At 37.4% G+C, this 17,186-nt stretch overlaps 1 protein-coding gene across 2 annotated transcripts; it reads right to left on the reverse strand.

The window, feature by feature from the left end:
• Nucleotides 1–593: 593 nt before the first annotated feature.
• Nucleotides 594–15,929, reverse strand: LOC124146684. Of its 2 annotated transcripts, none has more exons than XM_046517100.2 (5): nt 15,818–15,929; nt 6,720–7,278; nt 5,231–5,409; nt 4,774–4,870; nt 594–1,582 (listed from the first exon to the last, which is right to left on the reverse strand). In XM_046517100.2, exons 2-5 carry the CDS (start codon nt 7,240–7,242, stop codon nt 1,362–1,364), a joined length of 1,020 nt encoding a protein of 339 aa, XP_046373056.1. In that variant the 5' UTR covers nt 7,243–7,278; nt 15,818–15,929; the 3' UTR covers nt 594–1,361. The 2 variants fall into 2 exon arrangements, with proteins under 2 accessions (XP_046373056.1, XP_046373057.1); XM_046517101.2 differs by lacking the exon at nt 15,818–15,929 and adding an exon at nt 13,322–13,405.
• Nucleotides 15,930–17,186: the final 1,257 nt, after the last annotated feature.

The following is a 17,186-nucleotide window of genomic DNA, read 5'->3' on the forward strand; positions in this document are numbered from 1 at the left end:
GAAGCCTATTAAAACATGTATGCATGACTTCTTTGATTACTATGGAAGATATTCATCTTTGAAAATGATGATCAGAAATATGACATTGTTGCTCATGGACAATGCAGACTCTTGGCAAAAAGACTTTCATTGCATCTTTATCTGTTCACTCGATCTGCATTGGATTAAGGAAAAGGTATAAAGTAAGTGTACAGCTATTTACAAGACATTTACTATCTTTATAGTCATAAATACTATGTAGGGCATTGTCTATAACATAATTCTTAAAATAAATCTCTGATTAGAATCTATTAAATTAATCGCATTAAAATTTGATCTTAGTTCTTGCAATCACTAAACAAAGATCTGAGGACATCCCATTACGGGTCACGTCCGAACGACCTTCCATCCGACCAATCAAAGCGTTGCTTACCAGATCATGAAAGTGACAGTCGGAATGTGTTTTCTAATCATGCAACCTCGAAAACGTTTACACGGGGTATTCCGAACAACAGTTACAGCCCGTACAACTGATTCTGTCAAAATTATCGTCTGTCTCTCTCTTCCGTCGGGTAAACATTTGAACGGAGGAGCCATTGCACAGTACATGGGAAGCACTGCCATACAATTGCAACCATATATTAGACATTCTGGAATGTTTGTTTGTTCAGTTTTCAAAATTTTAATTGAGAACTGTGTCAACATATTTTTCGAGTGTAGTCTGAAATGGAAGTTGCCAGGTTGTAACGAGTGCTGTAAGGCTCGAGAAAGCAGCTTTCTAATTGGCTGATGTTGACTTCTTGTTCATCGTTTCAGTGGTCGGTCAAAGTTCCCGAAAGGTTTTTCTGAAGTGACCCGTAATGGGATGTCCTCAGATCTTTGTTTAGCGGCAGCAAGAACTTAGATCTGATTTTTATGAGATTGCTATTAAATAAAAGGCACGCCACCTTTGTAGGGCACGAGAGGTATGGGTAAACATGGAATCAGCAGAATGGGCAAGTTATGATCACAGTGATAAGAATTAATGCTCACCGACGCCCGAAGCGACACAACAGTCAACTGGCCTAATTACTACTAAACTTTTGCTTGTCCCTCTGGGAACTACTTTTTCAGTCCCCAGTCCCCAGTTGATAAGTAAAACACCAAAGTTTGTTCTCTTATAAGAACCAAATTTTAACAACCATGTGCCAAAAAACTTCTTTAGCATGAATTCAATAGAAATGTTCACTTGATCACCCTAAACTTATGCAATGTTTGGTACTACGGATTGGCTTAAAAGGTAAGGAAATTTAAGTATTTCACAATTGCACTTTGTAAGTTAATTTTTATCACTGTTTTCATTGTAAATGTGCTGTAAGAACAACACTGGATCCAAGAATGTATCAGTCAACCTCGTAGAAATCACTGATTCTCTTTGCAAGGATGAGACTCTTCATCTGTGGGGAGACGAGATGGCGGTGCAGCATGCGCACTGTTGCCCCCGGACTCTCCCCCCACACATACACCACATTCTTCATCGGCTGAGGTAGTTTCATGGTCTTCCACTGTGTGATCAGCTGTGTCGGTACCCCAACACGTTCTGCCATCAGACGCCAATCAGCTCCTGAGAAATATACTTTGTTATTGTTCTTACCGTATTCGACTAATAAGCGCCCACGGAGATATTTGCTAATATATTGGCTAGTGAACAAACCCAATTAGCACCCCTTCCGATTGATCAATGTACACAAGACTTATTTATTCGCGTATAATACACACTTGTGTGTTATATGCACCCTTAATTATGGGCAAATAAATTCTGGAAGAACATATCTGTCGTATATAAACATTTCAGGCTGTCAGCATAAACCACAAAACTTTTCTTTTAACTCTGTTTGTTTCACCAAAATAATATTCTAATAAGAGCCCCCTATTTCTTATTTTGAGAGCGCCCGGGGCGCTTATTACGTCGAATACGGTATTCTTATTTTCATATTGTATGATGTCTTGAAAAAGTCAATTTCAGAAACAGTAAAAAGAATCAAGAAAGAACATAACCAGTAGAAACAACAAGAAACAACATAACCAGTAGAAACAACTTCATGTGGTAAAAAAAAAGAAATCTGAAACCAATTCCCCTGTATGAAAGTCAGCTTATTGTACAGAATGACTGAAGATGTGCAGAGTTGTGTCCCCTACCTAACAATATTCATTTTATCCTAGGTGTGTCTCAACCAAGCTTGAGGATATCAGTTTCTTTAAAGTTTAATGACCTGCATTATTTTGACTCTTCCCCTAATGTAAGTGAAATACTGTTCAAAGTGGCATAAAAACCGCAGACTGTATGATCTTTGACCGAAGTCACTCACTATAAATCAGCGTAAGTTGGGTTTAAAGCCACTTTTAACAGTATTTACCTCACATCACTGCATGTCAGCTAAATGTGGGAGGAAAGCTCGAAGTGATGCAGGTCCTAAACTTTTACCACTTTGGTGAAACTCACAAGCATAGGAATCAAACCAAGTTTTTGTTTGTTTGTCGTTTAACGCCGCACTCGGCAATATTCCAGCTATATGACGGCCGTCTATAAATAATCAAGTCTGGACCAGATAATCCAGTGATTGACATCATGAGCATCAATCCAGGCAATTAGGATACGATGACATGTATAAAGTATACTATAAACCAAGTCAGCGGGCCTGACCACCTGATCCTGTTAGTCCCCTCTTACTGTCAAATCAAGTATCATAATCATAAGATATAATAATCATAAGATCCTGGCATGCCAAAGGGACACAATTCTGCACAGTAGACTTGCACATTAGTTTCCTGAACCAGCAGTACCCTATAAAATAAATTAGAATTATCTAATATTCATCTGAGATGATAAGAGATTAAATAGCTTTCACTGACAGAAGGAATACATTCATATTTCCTTGCACATTGTTTTACCTTGTTCAGGCCATCCAGCAACAAACAAGTGTTCTGGCAGCTTATTGTGGTCACAGAAAAACACTATTGTATTTTGTAATACAGTCAAACACTGTAGTGTCGAACTTTCGTTTGTCTCGAAGTAAAAGTTTGGTCCTGCGTATTCCTTCTTTATTTATCATTTTCAGTTGTGTTGAACCTTGTATAACGTGAAATATTTATGTAGGTCCTTCAACTTTGACACAACGGTATTTGACTTACTTCTTTTTGGTCAATAACAATTAATTTCAGAAACGCTGGAATATTATTTTCAACTGAATGTAATGATGAAACATGTAAGGAAATGATGACTGGTGTTGTATATCCCTAATCTCATTGATGTAATGTTTCACGGTGTGTTACTGTGTTGCAAACATGAACAATATGAAATTGATGGAACATTCCCACCTTTGAACTAGTGTCCTGGACAAAGCTACATCTCATGCCATAATAATGTTTGGAGTTTGGGAAGTGTACAAAGGGGAGGTAATATTCTGATATGGTAGAATTGTCTCCCTTTGACCATTTCTGGCACACACTCATCAACATACATTTAGTAATATCCAAGCACTTTCTCACCAAGGCAAACAGAAAGATGGGCTTTCTCTCATTGTAGCCATCCATTGCTCTTAGATGTGTAAAACAGATCTAACTGTTGAATTGCATTTGTCAATGGTGCCATATTCACTGAAATAAACACCTCTACTAGTCCTTATTATCATCTATACCAGTCTTACAGTCACTGCTACAAGTTTCAACAGTATCCTCTACTAGTCCAAACAGTTACTGCTACTACTGGTACTTCTAACAGTCATGACTACTAGAGCTGGGACGAGTACCTCGGGTACTCGGGGTCAGGTGGGTACTGAGTAGTACATGGGTACCCAAAGAACTACCCGGACCCGTGGTAACTCACATGATATATTGCTTCATGACAAAAATGATCTAGAACTCCATGGTTACTATACACTATATGTCACAAACATTTATATATTTGAATAAAGATAAAGTTTCAGTCAACTAGTGTATGCATGACCGGATCATTTTCTAGTGTACCTAAATACTTTTTGCCAGATTTATGGTCAAACAATTCCCAATCGGACATTTTGTACCCATCTCTTGGAGACCTACAGCGGCTACGCAGGATGGGTACCCGGGTTGTAAATTTGGACCTGTCCCATCCCTAAGTTCTACTAGTCTAACAGTCACCTCCCCTACTCTAAGGACTACTGGGACTGAGTGGTCAGGTTTGCTGATCTGCTTGATGCATGTCATTAAGGGCTGGGATGGGTAACTAGGGTCGGGTGGGTACTGAGTAAGACCCGGGTTGGACTACCCGGACCCATGGTTAGTCACGTGATTACATTGTTTAATGGCAAAAATCTAGAACTCTATATGTTGACAAATGTTCACATTTCTTTCTGACTATGCACAAATTCCGTCTGACTTTATATGTTTGAATTAATATAAAACTTCAGTGTCTGCATGACCAGATCGGTATATACGTGAAACTAAATACATTTTGACAAGAGTACGGTCAAACATTTCCCAATCAGACATTTTGTACCTATCTCTTAGGACCTACAGTGGGTAGATGGGTAGGGTCGGGTAATAGTGGGGTTGGTACCCGGGTAGTAAACTCATCCCAGCCATAATGTCATTCTATCCGAATTGCGCTGATCGATGTTAATGATGTCACTACTGGATTGTCTGGTCCAGATTAGATTATTTACAGACTGACGTCATATAGCTGGAAAAAAGCAACCAACAAACAAACAAAACTGCTCCTAACAGTCACCTCTACTCGTCCAATCACGGTATCCCCTCTACTGGCCTCCTACTCACCATTGCCTTTATACAGACTGAGGTCCTGAATGACGAGCTGCAGCAGCCCCTTGTGCATGTTGTTGATGTGAGTATCGCCAGGCAGCTTACAGGGAGGCTTCAAGAAAACAACACATTCATTTCAAATTAAATTAACGGCCTTGGCAAGTAAATTTTAACAAATATAGGTTCATTTTATTCATCCAAAATAAATTTCTACAGCTAAATATGATATTTACCCAGAATCATAATCTAAATGCAATTATATTCTGTTATGTCATATTTCTTCTTACTTGTTTCAAAACACAGCAAAGAAGTTAAATGTTGAAATGTTTCAAGATTTCATTAACATTGATAAGAAAACCATGTAAATTAATCCAGTGCAAGTAATTTCAGAATTTAATTCTCACGAATCAGCATAAACTCACTCAACCACACAAAAAATCTCAACTAAGTAGAATCAAGGGAGGTAACTCACGGTAGCTATGTGCACCCTCTCCAGGTTGATTCTGACTGCAAGGGGGAGGTTACTGTGAGCGGACACTGGGCGGCTGGTGGGGGTGGGAGCTGGCGAGGGATCAGATGCGGCAGTCACTGGCTGGATTGATGGGGTGTCCTCCACTTCTATCTTCGGGGCAACAAACACTTGTGTGCCACCTGCAATACCAATAAAACAAAGTTGATCAACTTACAGATCATGTTTACTGTTGTGACATCTAATAAGAGCATGTCAGTAATGAGATCAGGCCAAAAGAAACTGATTATTTGTTCTTCAGATTTCTTTTCCAAAGTGAGGACAAGGAGGAAGACATTGATGGATTTAAAAGAGTTTGATATTTTCTGTTGCCAGATTGTTACGAGGGTCGATTGATAAGCTCTGAGCCACATTGTGTATTCTGAGCCACACATAGAAGGAATTGGGTATTAGTGAAAGCTTTTGTTGTGGACATTAACATGATGTCATAGGGGTATATCCACCAAAACTTCAGTCAATTGAGCAAATTTATTTTGCTGTAACAAGTCTGTAAAATAAAGCAGCGGTTTGAGACCTTTGGAAAATGGACAAACTTGAAGAATGTGCAGTAATTCTGCACATTCAAAGAAAATATTTCTCTGTGACTGTTTCTCTTTTGAACTGATTTTACATAGGAATATATACTAAATATTACTAATTTGCCTCATTGAAATACTTCTATGTTCTCTCTGTGAGACTTGGTTTATACAAGATTCAAGTTCAAGGTTCAAGAGGTTTTATTGTACTTAAGGCCTCTGGCCCATATACAAAACAAGAGTACAAAGAGATAATAACTGAGTACAACACAGCTTGTTTATACATTGTTGTTATGTGAAAAAATATATTTAACAATCCGTGCAGCAGGCCAAATTTTCTTTCATAGGCCAGTCAGTACCCTCCAGTTGAACCACCTCCTGCATGTAGTTCTGTGCTTGCATCTCTGTACAATTAGTAACATCCATCAGGTATAAGGTAAATGTAGATTTCACCTGGGCACGGTTTAGTAAGAATATGGCTGAGGTACTTCTCATAAACAAGCCTCAAACATGGTCCAAGGTATCCCCAGGAATGTCTAGCCTGCTACACTGGTTTGGAGAGATTGTAACCACACATACTGTTGCGGACAAAATGTAATGTAATAAATCTGTACATGGATGTATTATATACTCTTTGCCAAAAGAAACGCGAACCATAGAAACATAATATTATAGAGAAGTATGTACGTTAAGAATAGATGTTTCCAATGTGTACAGCTTAATGCCAAAACTAACAATCAGTTAAATGTTACCACAGAGTGTCTTCATTCACCATGTATGGTGTTCACGTTTCTTTTGTCGGTGAGTATATATCCTTGGTCATTGTTATAGTTTTCAAGAAATTTAATTCAAGATAATGTAATCCTTCCCGGCTAACATCTGATCATCATGGCAAATTGAATGAAGCGGCTACTCACATGACTCATACCACAGGTACTTGGCCTTCTTCCTGAGTTCCCCATCATCTCGACATCGGTCCAGGTCCTGCAAACCATTCTCTACTTTCAGCTTTAGTTTGAACAGTTTTGCCAGTTCTGTATTTAACAAAGTCACTCGAGTTTCCAGCTCTTCTAACCGGTTTTCATCAAAATCTTTTGATTTATGTGACCTCGTCTTCACTCCATTCCTATTCAGCTCTGCAATCACAGCCAATAATTCAATCATTGGAATTTCTAAAATGTCACAGTTGGCATCAAAATCCATTTCATTTCCACTCTGTCTCCCTGCTTCGACTAAACGTAGAGTCAGAGTTCTCAATTTTTCTTTTATCTGTTCATTTTCTGTTTGAAGTGTTGTCACTTGTTCCCTGAGTTGTGAGGTCTCCTTGTTGAGATCATCAAGATGTTTAGAGTTACTGCCCCTGGATGAAGGTCGCGAACTTGTCTTTGATTTGCTCTTTGTTGATTCCCTTTTAGGTGAGCTTACTTTTGTTGCTGACATCTTTGATTTTTACAGTTTCACACATTACTCAACTATCTGAAACATGAAGAATAAAACATTCAGAGGCTGATGATACACATACAAACCACACTGATAACATCATTGGTTGGTTGGTTGGTTTGTTGTTTAACGCCGCACTAAGCAATATTCCAGCTATATGACGGCGGTCTGTAAATAATCAAGTCTGGACCAGACAATCCAGTGATTGATATCATGAGCATCGATCCACGCAATTGGGATCGATAACATGTATCAACCAAGTCAGCAAGCCTGACCACCCGATCCCATTAGTCGCCTTTTACGACAAGCATAGTCGCCTTTTACGGCAAGCATGAGTTGGTGAAGACCTATTCTACCCCGGAATCTTCACGGGTTACTGATAACATCAAACAATGAGATGAGGAATGTAACAATATATATCAAACTATCAATGCACAATAAACTACGTTTATAATGAACTCAAAGGGACCACTAATTTTAGTTTGTAATAACTGTAGTTCGTTTTAAGCATATATACAGCAAATGGCTTGGACTAAAAAAAAAGTTTGTTATATCGGTCAGTTTGTTATAAGCTTGTTTGTTATAAACATAGTTTACTGTATTGCAATTGTTTGCCCAATTCTATCATATCAAAAGGAATTGTAAATGCCAATGGTCCTGTCGATGGTATGCATTGTAATCGATAGTTTCAGTCACAATGAGTTTGTTATTAATTACACATACTATATGCATGTATCCTGGAACATGAACACTATATTTCCTTTTCACAATTTATTTTAATTATTAATTATTATCTGATTACAAACTGTTACTGATAATTATTTTAACTTGTCATACAAAGTCTGTTTATATTACCACAACTTGGACATTCCACATCAAGTGTATTACATTTTTCCAATCAGTTTTATGATCATGACATTTTCAGCCTAATGGTATATGGTAATACGCACTGACACTCCCTCTGACTTAGTTTCGTATCCCAAATCTCAGGTACAGCTCAATTCAATAGCTCAATCTAGCCTAAATCAATAACCATGATAACCCCAAACCAACAAACTTACTACCAGTTATAAATCATTACGTGAATCATTCAGTGATCTTCAGTGTTAAAACGAACTTCAAACACCCCCGTGTAATGTGCTCTATCATTAACACCTGTCATGTTTATAACCATCTTCGTCAGTTTATGGTACAAATGTTATCTTGACGACTAGTATTGGTAACACATGTCTCTAGTAAACCTCTCTTGTCAATATTTAACTGGAGACATGCCTTTATCTTGTACCTTGGAATTTAATTCCATACAGTGGACCATTGAATTTGGCTGTTTGTCTCTGCGATCAGTCAGTGTAGGTACATATTTGCACCGGACAAAAATAATTTCGACAGAACTGAAACCCAAATATTACACATGTGCAATCTGTGGGACTGCATTTTCTGCCAAGCAAATAAATAATATTTTGTTGGATTAAGGCCACATAACAAATTTTTTATTTCTAATCACTGAGAAACCCCAAACATTGTCCTGACCATATTTTTTTCTCTCCTCATAATAAATTCAGTTCTGGCTCTGCATGTCCATGGGTATTAACGAATTCCAAAGTTTCACTTTTTGATGCAACCCATTCAAACAACTACTATGAGGTTAAGCTAGATTAAATGTACCATGTACTTGACTCTGGCTTCAGACTAGTGGCTTTAGCCTGTATCTAATATACAATGTTATTGTTCTAGCTGGTTATTGAGAAAGGTCTTGTTCGTGTTCTTGGAATTTGATTGTCAAATTGTTTCAAGAATCGCACCAACATTGAATATTTTGCATCCCTTTTGCACAACACAAATGACAATGCTAAATGTCAAAGCCATGCAATGACACAAACAACAATAGATACACAAGTCTCTCGTCTCTTAACCACTTCCCCTCGATAACATACTCCACGAATAATCTTCTAAATCTACTGTTGCTCATATCAGGTAAACTGCTGTCTAACCCACTGCTGGGAAACCCAGAGTAACGCATCAATCTCTGGTCGACCTTTGTGACATTTCAAGACCTTTCAGTGACCTCTTCTGTTTATTCAGCTATCATGGAGTAGTAAAGCCGCAATCAGATTTGTGTGCTTGAGTGTTTTAGTGCTCTGTGCGGCAATTTGTCATCTTTCTACCAGGGAGATCTCATTAGGACAAGCAGAGTGTATAACTGATCGATAAACAACTCAAAGACCTCTCAGGAATTAAATCTTAAATCAAGATAGATTATTTTAACATTGCAGCAACAGTGCTTGTTGTCAAGTCATTTTTTAAATTCATGGAATCAGTTACATGACCAATCTGTAGTACTTCAGTCAGCAATATTCCAGCTACCATATTCGACGCAATAAGCGCCCAGGGCGCTCTCAAAATTAGAAATAGGGGGCTCTTATTAGAATATAATTTTGGTGAGAAAAAAAAACGAGTTGAAAGATTGTAAATTTCATAGTTGATGCTGACAGCCTGAAATGGTACAAAAGAAAAGTCTGTGCGTATTATACACGACAGATATATTTTACAGAATTTAATCGCCAATAATTAAAGGTGCATGTAACACACGAGTGCGTATTATACACGAATAAATAAGTCTTGTGTACATTGATCAATTAGAAGGGGTGCTAATTGGGATTGTTCACTAGCCAATATATTTGCAAATATCGCTGTGGGCGCTTATTAGAGCGGGGCGCTTATTACGTCGAATACGGTATATCAGGTCATTCCTAATCAAGTCAGGGCCAGGCACACTAGTGACTGATTTGTTTGTTGTTTTACACCTCACTCAGCAATATTCCAGCTATATGACGGTGATCTGTAAATAATCGTGTCTGGACCAGACAATCCAGTAATCGACATCATGAGCATCGATCCACGCAATTGGGATACGATGACATGCATCAACCAAGTCAGCGAGTTTGACCACCCGATCCCGCTAGTCGCCTCTTACGACAAGCAAAGTCGCCTTTTAAGGCAAGCATGGGTTGCTGAAGACCTATTCTACCCCGGATCTTCACGTGTCTCACGGCAAGCATGGGTTGCTGAAGACCTATTCTAGCCCGCATCTTCACATGATACATGCATCATGACACCAACTTATTGTGACACAAACCAAACCCAGCTGGGGGGCACAGTTGGCCCAGTCGTCTAAGGCGCCGCGATTCGCTGTGCAGAGTTGCGTCCATTGGGCACGCCAGAAACCTATGATTGTGGGTTCGAATCCCGGTTCGCCCCGATTATGTTTCTAGGTTTGTCAGCACCATACCCGTGCTCATGGGTTTCACCGAAGTGGTAAACGTCTGAGACCTGCATCACTTCAGGCTTTCCTTCCACATTAAGCTGACACGCTGTGATATGACTGGAATACTGTTAAAAGCAGCGTTAAACCCAACTCACTCACTTACCCAGCTTTTCATACAATCCAATGAAAATGGTGGCTGAAATGTATGGCTGGCTGAGTTGGGAACAAAATGTCTGATTAGTAATTGTTTTACCCCAGCCCTGGCCAAAATTATTTAGATACATGTATCAAACGAACAGATCATGCGTACACTGAAGTTGAATGAAGTTTTATCTTTACTCAAATACATACAAGTCAGAAGGAATGTGTGCATCGTCCGAAAGAAATGTGAACATTAGCGACTTGTAGTTTTGATAATTTTTTAATAATTTAAAAAGACTTGATTCATGAAAATAGAATAAAATAAAGTCTCTTAGTAGTGTTTACATATTTTCGGTATTTAAAGCCACAGCTTAATTTTGGAGGAACTATTCAGTCCTATGAGGTGTTGAATCTAGTTATAAGGACCTGTGCTTAAATCCATGCATTCCCAGTAATCTTACCATATATAACCCATTTTATTTTTTTGCATATTTAACATTTGGTTCTAATGCATGCTCACATACAAAGCATGTTGAAAGACAACCCAGAAAACAGCCTTATTCATTGACACACTCCACCAATCATGTCAACCCTTGACATAGCCTTTTGTTGATGCCCAATATATTGGCACAGGGCAACATCAGGGGTGAATCAGATAGACCTCACACAAAACAACTTAAAACGCTTGGAAATCTGATCCTGCATCTATAAATCACAAAGGATACAGTATTATACCGTATTCGACGTAATAAGCGCCCAGGGCGGTCTCACAATTAGAAGTATAGGGCTCTAATTAGCATATTATTTTGGTGAAAGATAAATTTCCTGGTTTATGCTGACAACCTGAAATGTTTATATACGACAAATATATTTTAAAAAAATGTGATTGCCCATAATTAAGGGTGATTATAACACACAAGTGTTTATTATACGCGAATAAAAAAGTCTTGTGTACATTGATCAATCGGAAGAGGTGCTAATTAGGATAGTTCACTAACCAATATACCATCAAATATCGCTGTGGGCGCTTATTACGTCGAATACGGTAATAACGGAATCACATTTCCCATGAAAGTAAACCCACTCTGTTGTTAACTGCTACAGCTAACCTCCAGACTGCAACTTTTCAGACAATAGTCTAGATCCCATTTCCTAATATTGCGATTTATAATTATATGTAGACACTGTGTGAAAATTGGACCTTGTTTCTTTGTAATCAGGATAATTGGTAGCTGCTGAATTTGATTAGTAGACAAAGTGGGTTTGAATGACTACAATCAAATTTCCTGGGACTGGCAATTGGACTGAACATAGCGCCTCCTTTAATTAGTCATCATTTCTTAATTTTCTAATTTTGACTAACTGGGCTCGATCCAAGGGCCAATCACAACACTCAATCGTATTTGTAATTTGTATAATATATTATTTCATTTCCTTATTCAGTCTTCAATCGATTATGAAAATAAAAAGATACTGCTACAAAATACACTGAGGAAAACAACTGTTATGTCTCTAAATGACTGACGCACAATGTGACCTCTTGTTACTGCAAACACTAAATATACAAAGCAAACCCTTCTCGGACAGCGGTGAATACTTTTCCATGTTATTCTTCACCCTAAATAAATTACTTATTGTTTTGAATCACATAATGTTTTGCCAAATGAATTAAGAATTATAAGATACTTGCAGGGTATGAAACTCCCAAAAATTTCAGCCAGACCACAGGACTGGCTAGCTGAAATACTTGCCAGCCCTGACCAAAACCTGCCTGCCCACTATAATCATATGTTTCTCAGGATAAGCTAACAGGGTTTCTTTTTGGTTACATTTTATCATTCATCTTTACATGTGAATTAATGCTTATCATCGGGAAATATTTTGAATATTTTCACATATGAAATATAACCCGACCGTCGGGCAGGGGGATTTGAAAATCTGGCAGCCCGAGTTGAAATCAACCCGTCTCGGACGGTCGGGCAGGCGGGTATTTCGAACACTGATACTTGTCTCTCATACAAACTCACACAAACCATGTGTTCCAAGTCTACAAAACATTGGCATTATACATTTCCTCAGATACGTTTAACTCAGTTGTACCCAAGAGATTTAAATACTTTCATTTTAAAGACTAAATAGTCTAATCAGCATGATCATATACACAAAGGATGGTGTATGTTTCTAGTATTTGAACATGAGCCAGTCTATGATCTAAGCTGATTTTCTACAGAGATGTTGGCATAACAAGCACATGTCATAAAACTCTGGGTCAAAGTTTGGTCTTTATCACCATTTCTAGACACAGTAATGTAGATCATCTGTCCACCATTTGCAAAAGATAGAAATAACAAAATACAAATGTTCCATAAATTTCCTCCCAATATTTCAAAGCCTACTGTACTTGAAAAATTTAAACATTCATCCCCAAAAAACCCTTATCCTATTACATGATGTATTTAATTTCTGCCTAAGTCTGACATTATGAAATCAGGCTTTGAAATTAAGGGGGTCCTGTGGTCCTTAGAGTATGGTATTTGAATCAAGAGACCCCCTAAATCTTAAATTCTTACCTTAGGATTGTGTCAAGAACCCCTTAATTTCAAGCTTAATTTCAAACATTTGAATAAGTTTTGCCTTATTTACTTGCAGCAAGTCCTACCAAGCAATACATACCCATACATGGTGGCGCTGACACTGTTTACTGGTTGACAGACAACAGTTCCACCTGTGCTATAACTGTTATAATGGCTATTCAACATGTAGAAGCAATTGAAATATGTGTCCGCTGTGAGCATGGTGAGTGGACTGAAAGGAGTGAATAGAAAACTGGGACTGATTTTTTTCTTTTCTCCGTTGCATTATGTCCAGTTGTGATTCAAGCTGTCAGCAGACTAGCTCTTACCTGTACTTAACAAATGTCATACTTGAGAATGTCATATAAACATATTTATTTCCATAAAGTGGAGGGATTGGCAAACAAGCAAATTTTGCTTATCTGAATGCCTCTCCCAAACATGATACATATACAAATTACAATGTGTTGAAAGTAACATGAGAAATAGCATACATTATATAATTGACATCAAAGATAGTTATTGTTCTGTAAGTGTTTAATTACAGGATTATCTCTTGTAACTACAGCTACATTATCATGTACAGCTACGTTATAATTTACATCTTGAGAATGTCAAGTCAGCTGTACAATGACTAACTAAAAGGATATTTATCAGAGGTATTATTCCACGTGAAATAACTGATAATGCCAGTGTTTAGAATCAAGGATGAAAGTCCTGTCGGAATGTAAAAGTTGAACATGTTGGATGACCCTACATTCTAATATTAAAGAAGCAAATAGGGAATAAACCTCAAGGATCATTTCAAACAATAACAAATAATGCAAATAGCTTAAAACTGAATTACAGAGGCAGAAGAAAGTATTATGCGACAACAAGTTAAATACTTCTTGTTTTTGCATCACTAAATCACCGACCTCTATTCACACAGAATCATCCAATTTTAAACATCAAAAGCAAAGTCCTTGCCAAGAAAGTTGTTGAAAAATCAGGAGTAATTTGACACTTTGACATAACGCCTGAAATGCTATCCTCCCAAAGTATCAACATACCAAGTCCAAAACAAAACATTAATGGTCCAGTGAGCAGCCATACCTGTTCCCTTTATCCTCAAGTGGACTAGTCTTACAACTTACAAATACCAAATGGCTGAATGATAAAAACAGAATGATTATTTATTTCCACATGTGAAAATCAACGAACTAAGAAATGAGGAAGTCTGTTACCTGATATAATCCCAATACACAAGACCCCGATCTTGATAAGGATACAACAACAACTGAAATCAGTGGTGCATGAGTTTGTACAGGGTGGTCACTAAGCATTGTGGCATGTTGTGCCTGCTGTCAGCCATGAATGGAGGGTCTAAATAAACAGGGCCAAGTACCTGGAACCATGCTTGAATAAAATAGTAATTAAAATTACATAACAAGGGTAATACTTCAAAACGTCTTAATGAACCACATTATAATCCTGGTTGTAATTAACTATTGTTCATGTCATTAACCAACCAGTGATTGGCACCATTCACTAACGAGATAATCGTTGAATATAACAATATATTGTAAGGTGAGTGAGTTTGGTGTAACACTGCTTTTAACAGTATTCCAGTTATATCGCAGCGTGTCAGCTTGGAAGGAAAGCCCGATTTGATGCAGGTCTCAGATGTTTACCACCTAGGTGAAACCCACGAGCACGGGTATGGTGCTGACAAACCTAAAAACATAATCGGGGTGAACCGGGATTCAAACCCACAATCATAGGTTTCTGACATGCCCAAGGGACGCAACTCTGCACAGTGAATCGCGGCGACTGGTTTACCCCTGCCCCTGTATTGTAAGGGATGTGAAGGCAATTGGCAAATATATTTCTAAATAATCAATCAACACTTACAAAAAATTTACCTGCTATATGGCTAAGATTTCAGCAGACCATTAAATATATCATGGTCTCTAATTTCAATAACAAAGTTTTAACAGCATTATGCGTCATAACATTTGTACTGTGAAAATGCAAAAGAAAAAATGTTTCAGCAATAATCAAAAGATGTGAAATTGAAAAAAAATGTTAAAATATTATTCCATTAAATACTTTAGAAGTCTTTACCCTATTTTCCAAATTTTCTTGCCATGTCAACATGGTTCTAATGGATTATAAATACCAAGGCTGGATATAACATAAGCTAATTGTACCAGAGAGATAACATGGAGTCTATTCAAGTCAAAGTACCAGAAAGTATGTTCACAACATGTTCTCTTCTCCATAAACTGACATGACAGCTCTCATTCAATAGGTCAGATATATCAAACGTGTCTATTGTTAAGCCTCTACGGGTTTTCTATAGAGGTACATAAGTGTGCAAATCCCGCGATATTTCAATATCAATAGTATCAATAGACCTCTTTTCAGGGTAATTATGTCCATGAATCTCATAATGTTGTTGGAAAAGTCAACATATACTGACAGGAGTTCGGAATAAAATCATGAAACAGTGATTTGTAACCTCAGTTCGACCATATCAGTACCAGGCAGGTGCCCGTTTTGTCAAAATGTCACGTTCAGTTTTAAAAAAAGTAAAGAAAATAATTTAACTTACCTTTTAAAACTCTCACAGTATAATCCTTTACGCTCCCGCGCCAACAAAGACGGGCCGCTGTCAATAGGCCTCTGATAATACCCTCTCACGACCATTCAGTTTACATTGGATACGGCGTGCCTAAAAATCAGGACAAAACCGGTCGTTCTAAGCGCAATATTCTTTAAATGTTGTCGGTTTCTTTGGCACGGTTGATGAAATATATCTTTTGTAACTAGTGAGGTTATATTTGAACTAGATTTTAAAATTGTAATTCATCCCTTTTCCTGAAAAGCCCATTGAAATATAATCGGAACATTTTCCCGGTTACCTATGATCCGATTTGTCGATTTGTTTACATTCTATATACTATATTCTTTGCAACTATCAACAGATACGTGTTTTGTAAGAATACGTCAGTTTGCTGGAAATCTTGATAAAAAAAACATTATTATGAGGCTAAATTAACAGGACATTTTGTCATTTAATTTACATTGTTCAAGTGTTTTACAGTATTATTAAAAGTACCAGATAGCTATGTTTGTGTTATTTTTCAAATGTACATATTTGTTATCTATCAAATTTTATTTGACATTCTTTACTGACATCATTTGATACTCTATTCATTGGAAGTTTGCGCCTCTTCTATACTTCTCTTTAGCTTTTCTTAGGGCTTCCTCTGTCAATTTAAAGAAATTGTTCAGGTTATAGTCAATGTATCGCACTTCAAATGTGAGGCCAGACCAGTATTGTTTCTTGTCTTAGAGATTTTCTTGGTTAACATGGAAAGATGCAGGTGTGAAATAAATATTTGACATTAATTTCCTTGAATTAACCACTTGTTGAAACATAATTATTTTTTAGTTATAACATAAATACCATATTCGACGTAATAAGCGCCCGGGTCTAATAGGCGCCCTCGGCGATATTTGCTAATATATTGAGTAGTGAACAATCCAAATTAGCACCCCATCCGATTGATCAATGTACACAAGACTATATATTCGTGCATAATACGTTTGTTATATGCACCCTTAATTATGAGCAATTAAATTCTGGAAAAATATATCTGTCGTATATAAACATTTCAGGCCACGAAATTAACGATCTTTCAACCCTGTTGTTTTTCACCAAAATAATATTCTAATAAGAGGCCTCTATTTCTAATTTAGAGAGTGCGCTGGGCGCTTATTATGTCGAATACGGTACAACAAAATCATGGTCCTGATAAGAATATTTTCAATAAAAAAACCGATGTATCTTTCTTTCTTTCTTACTTTTGATTTTTTCAGCAGACTCCATGAAACAAGAAGCAACACATTGGTTTGACATATATGTATCTGTTGAATAATATTTATTATTACAGCGTTTACTTATCATTATTTTTATA

The sequence above is a fragment of the Haliotis rufescens genome, unplaced genomic scaffold (assembly GCF_023055435.1).
Source record: "Haliotis rufescens isolate VD_foot unplaced genomic scaffold, xgHalRufe1.0.p SCAF_3, whole genome shotgun sequence".
Taxonomy (NCBI): Eukaryota; Metazoa; Mollusca; class Gastropoda; order Lepetellida; family Haliotidae; genus Haliotis; species Haliotis rufescens.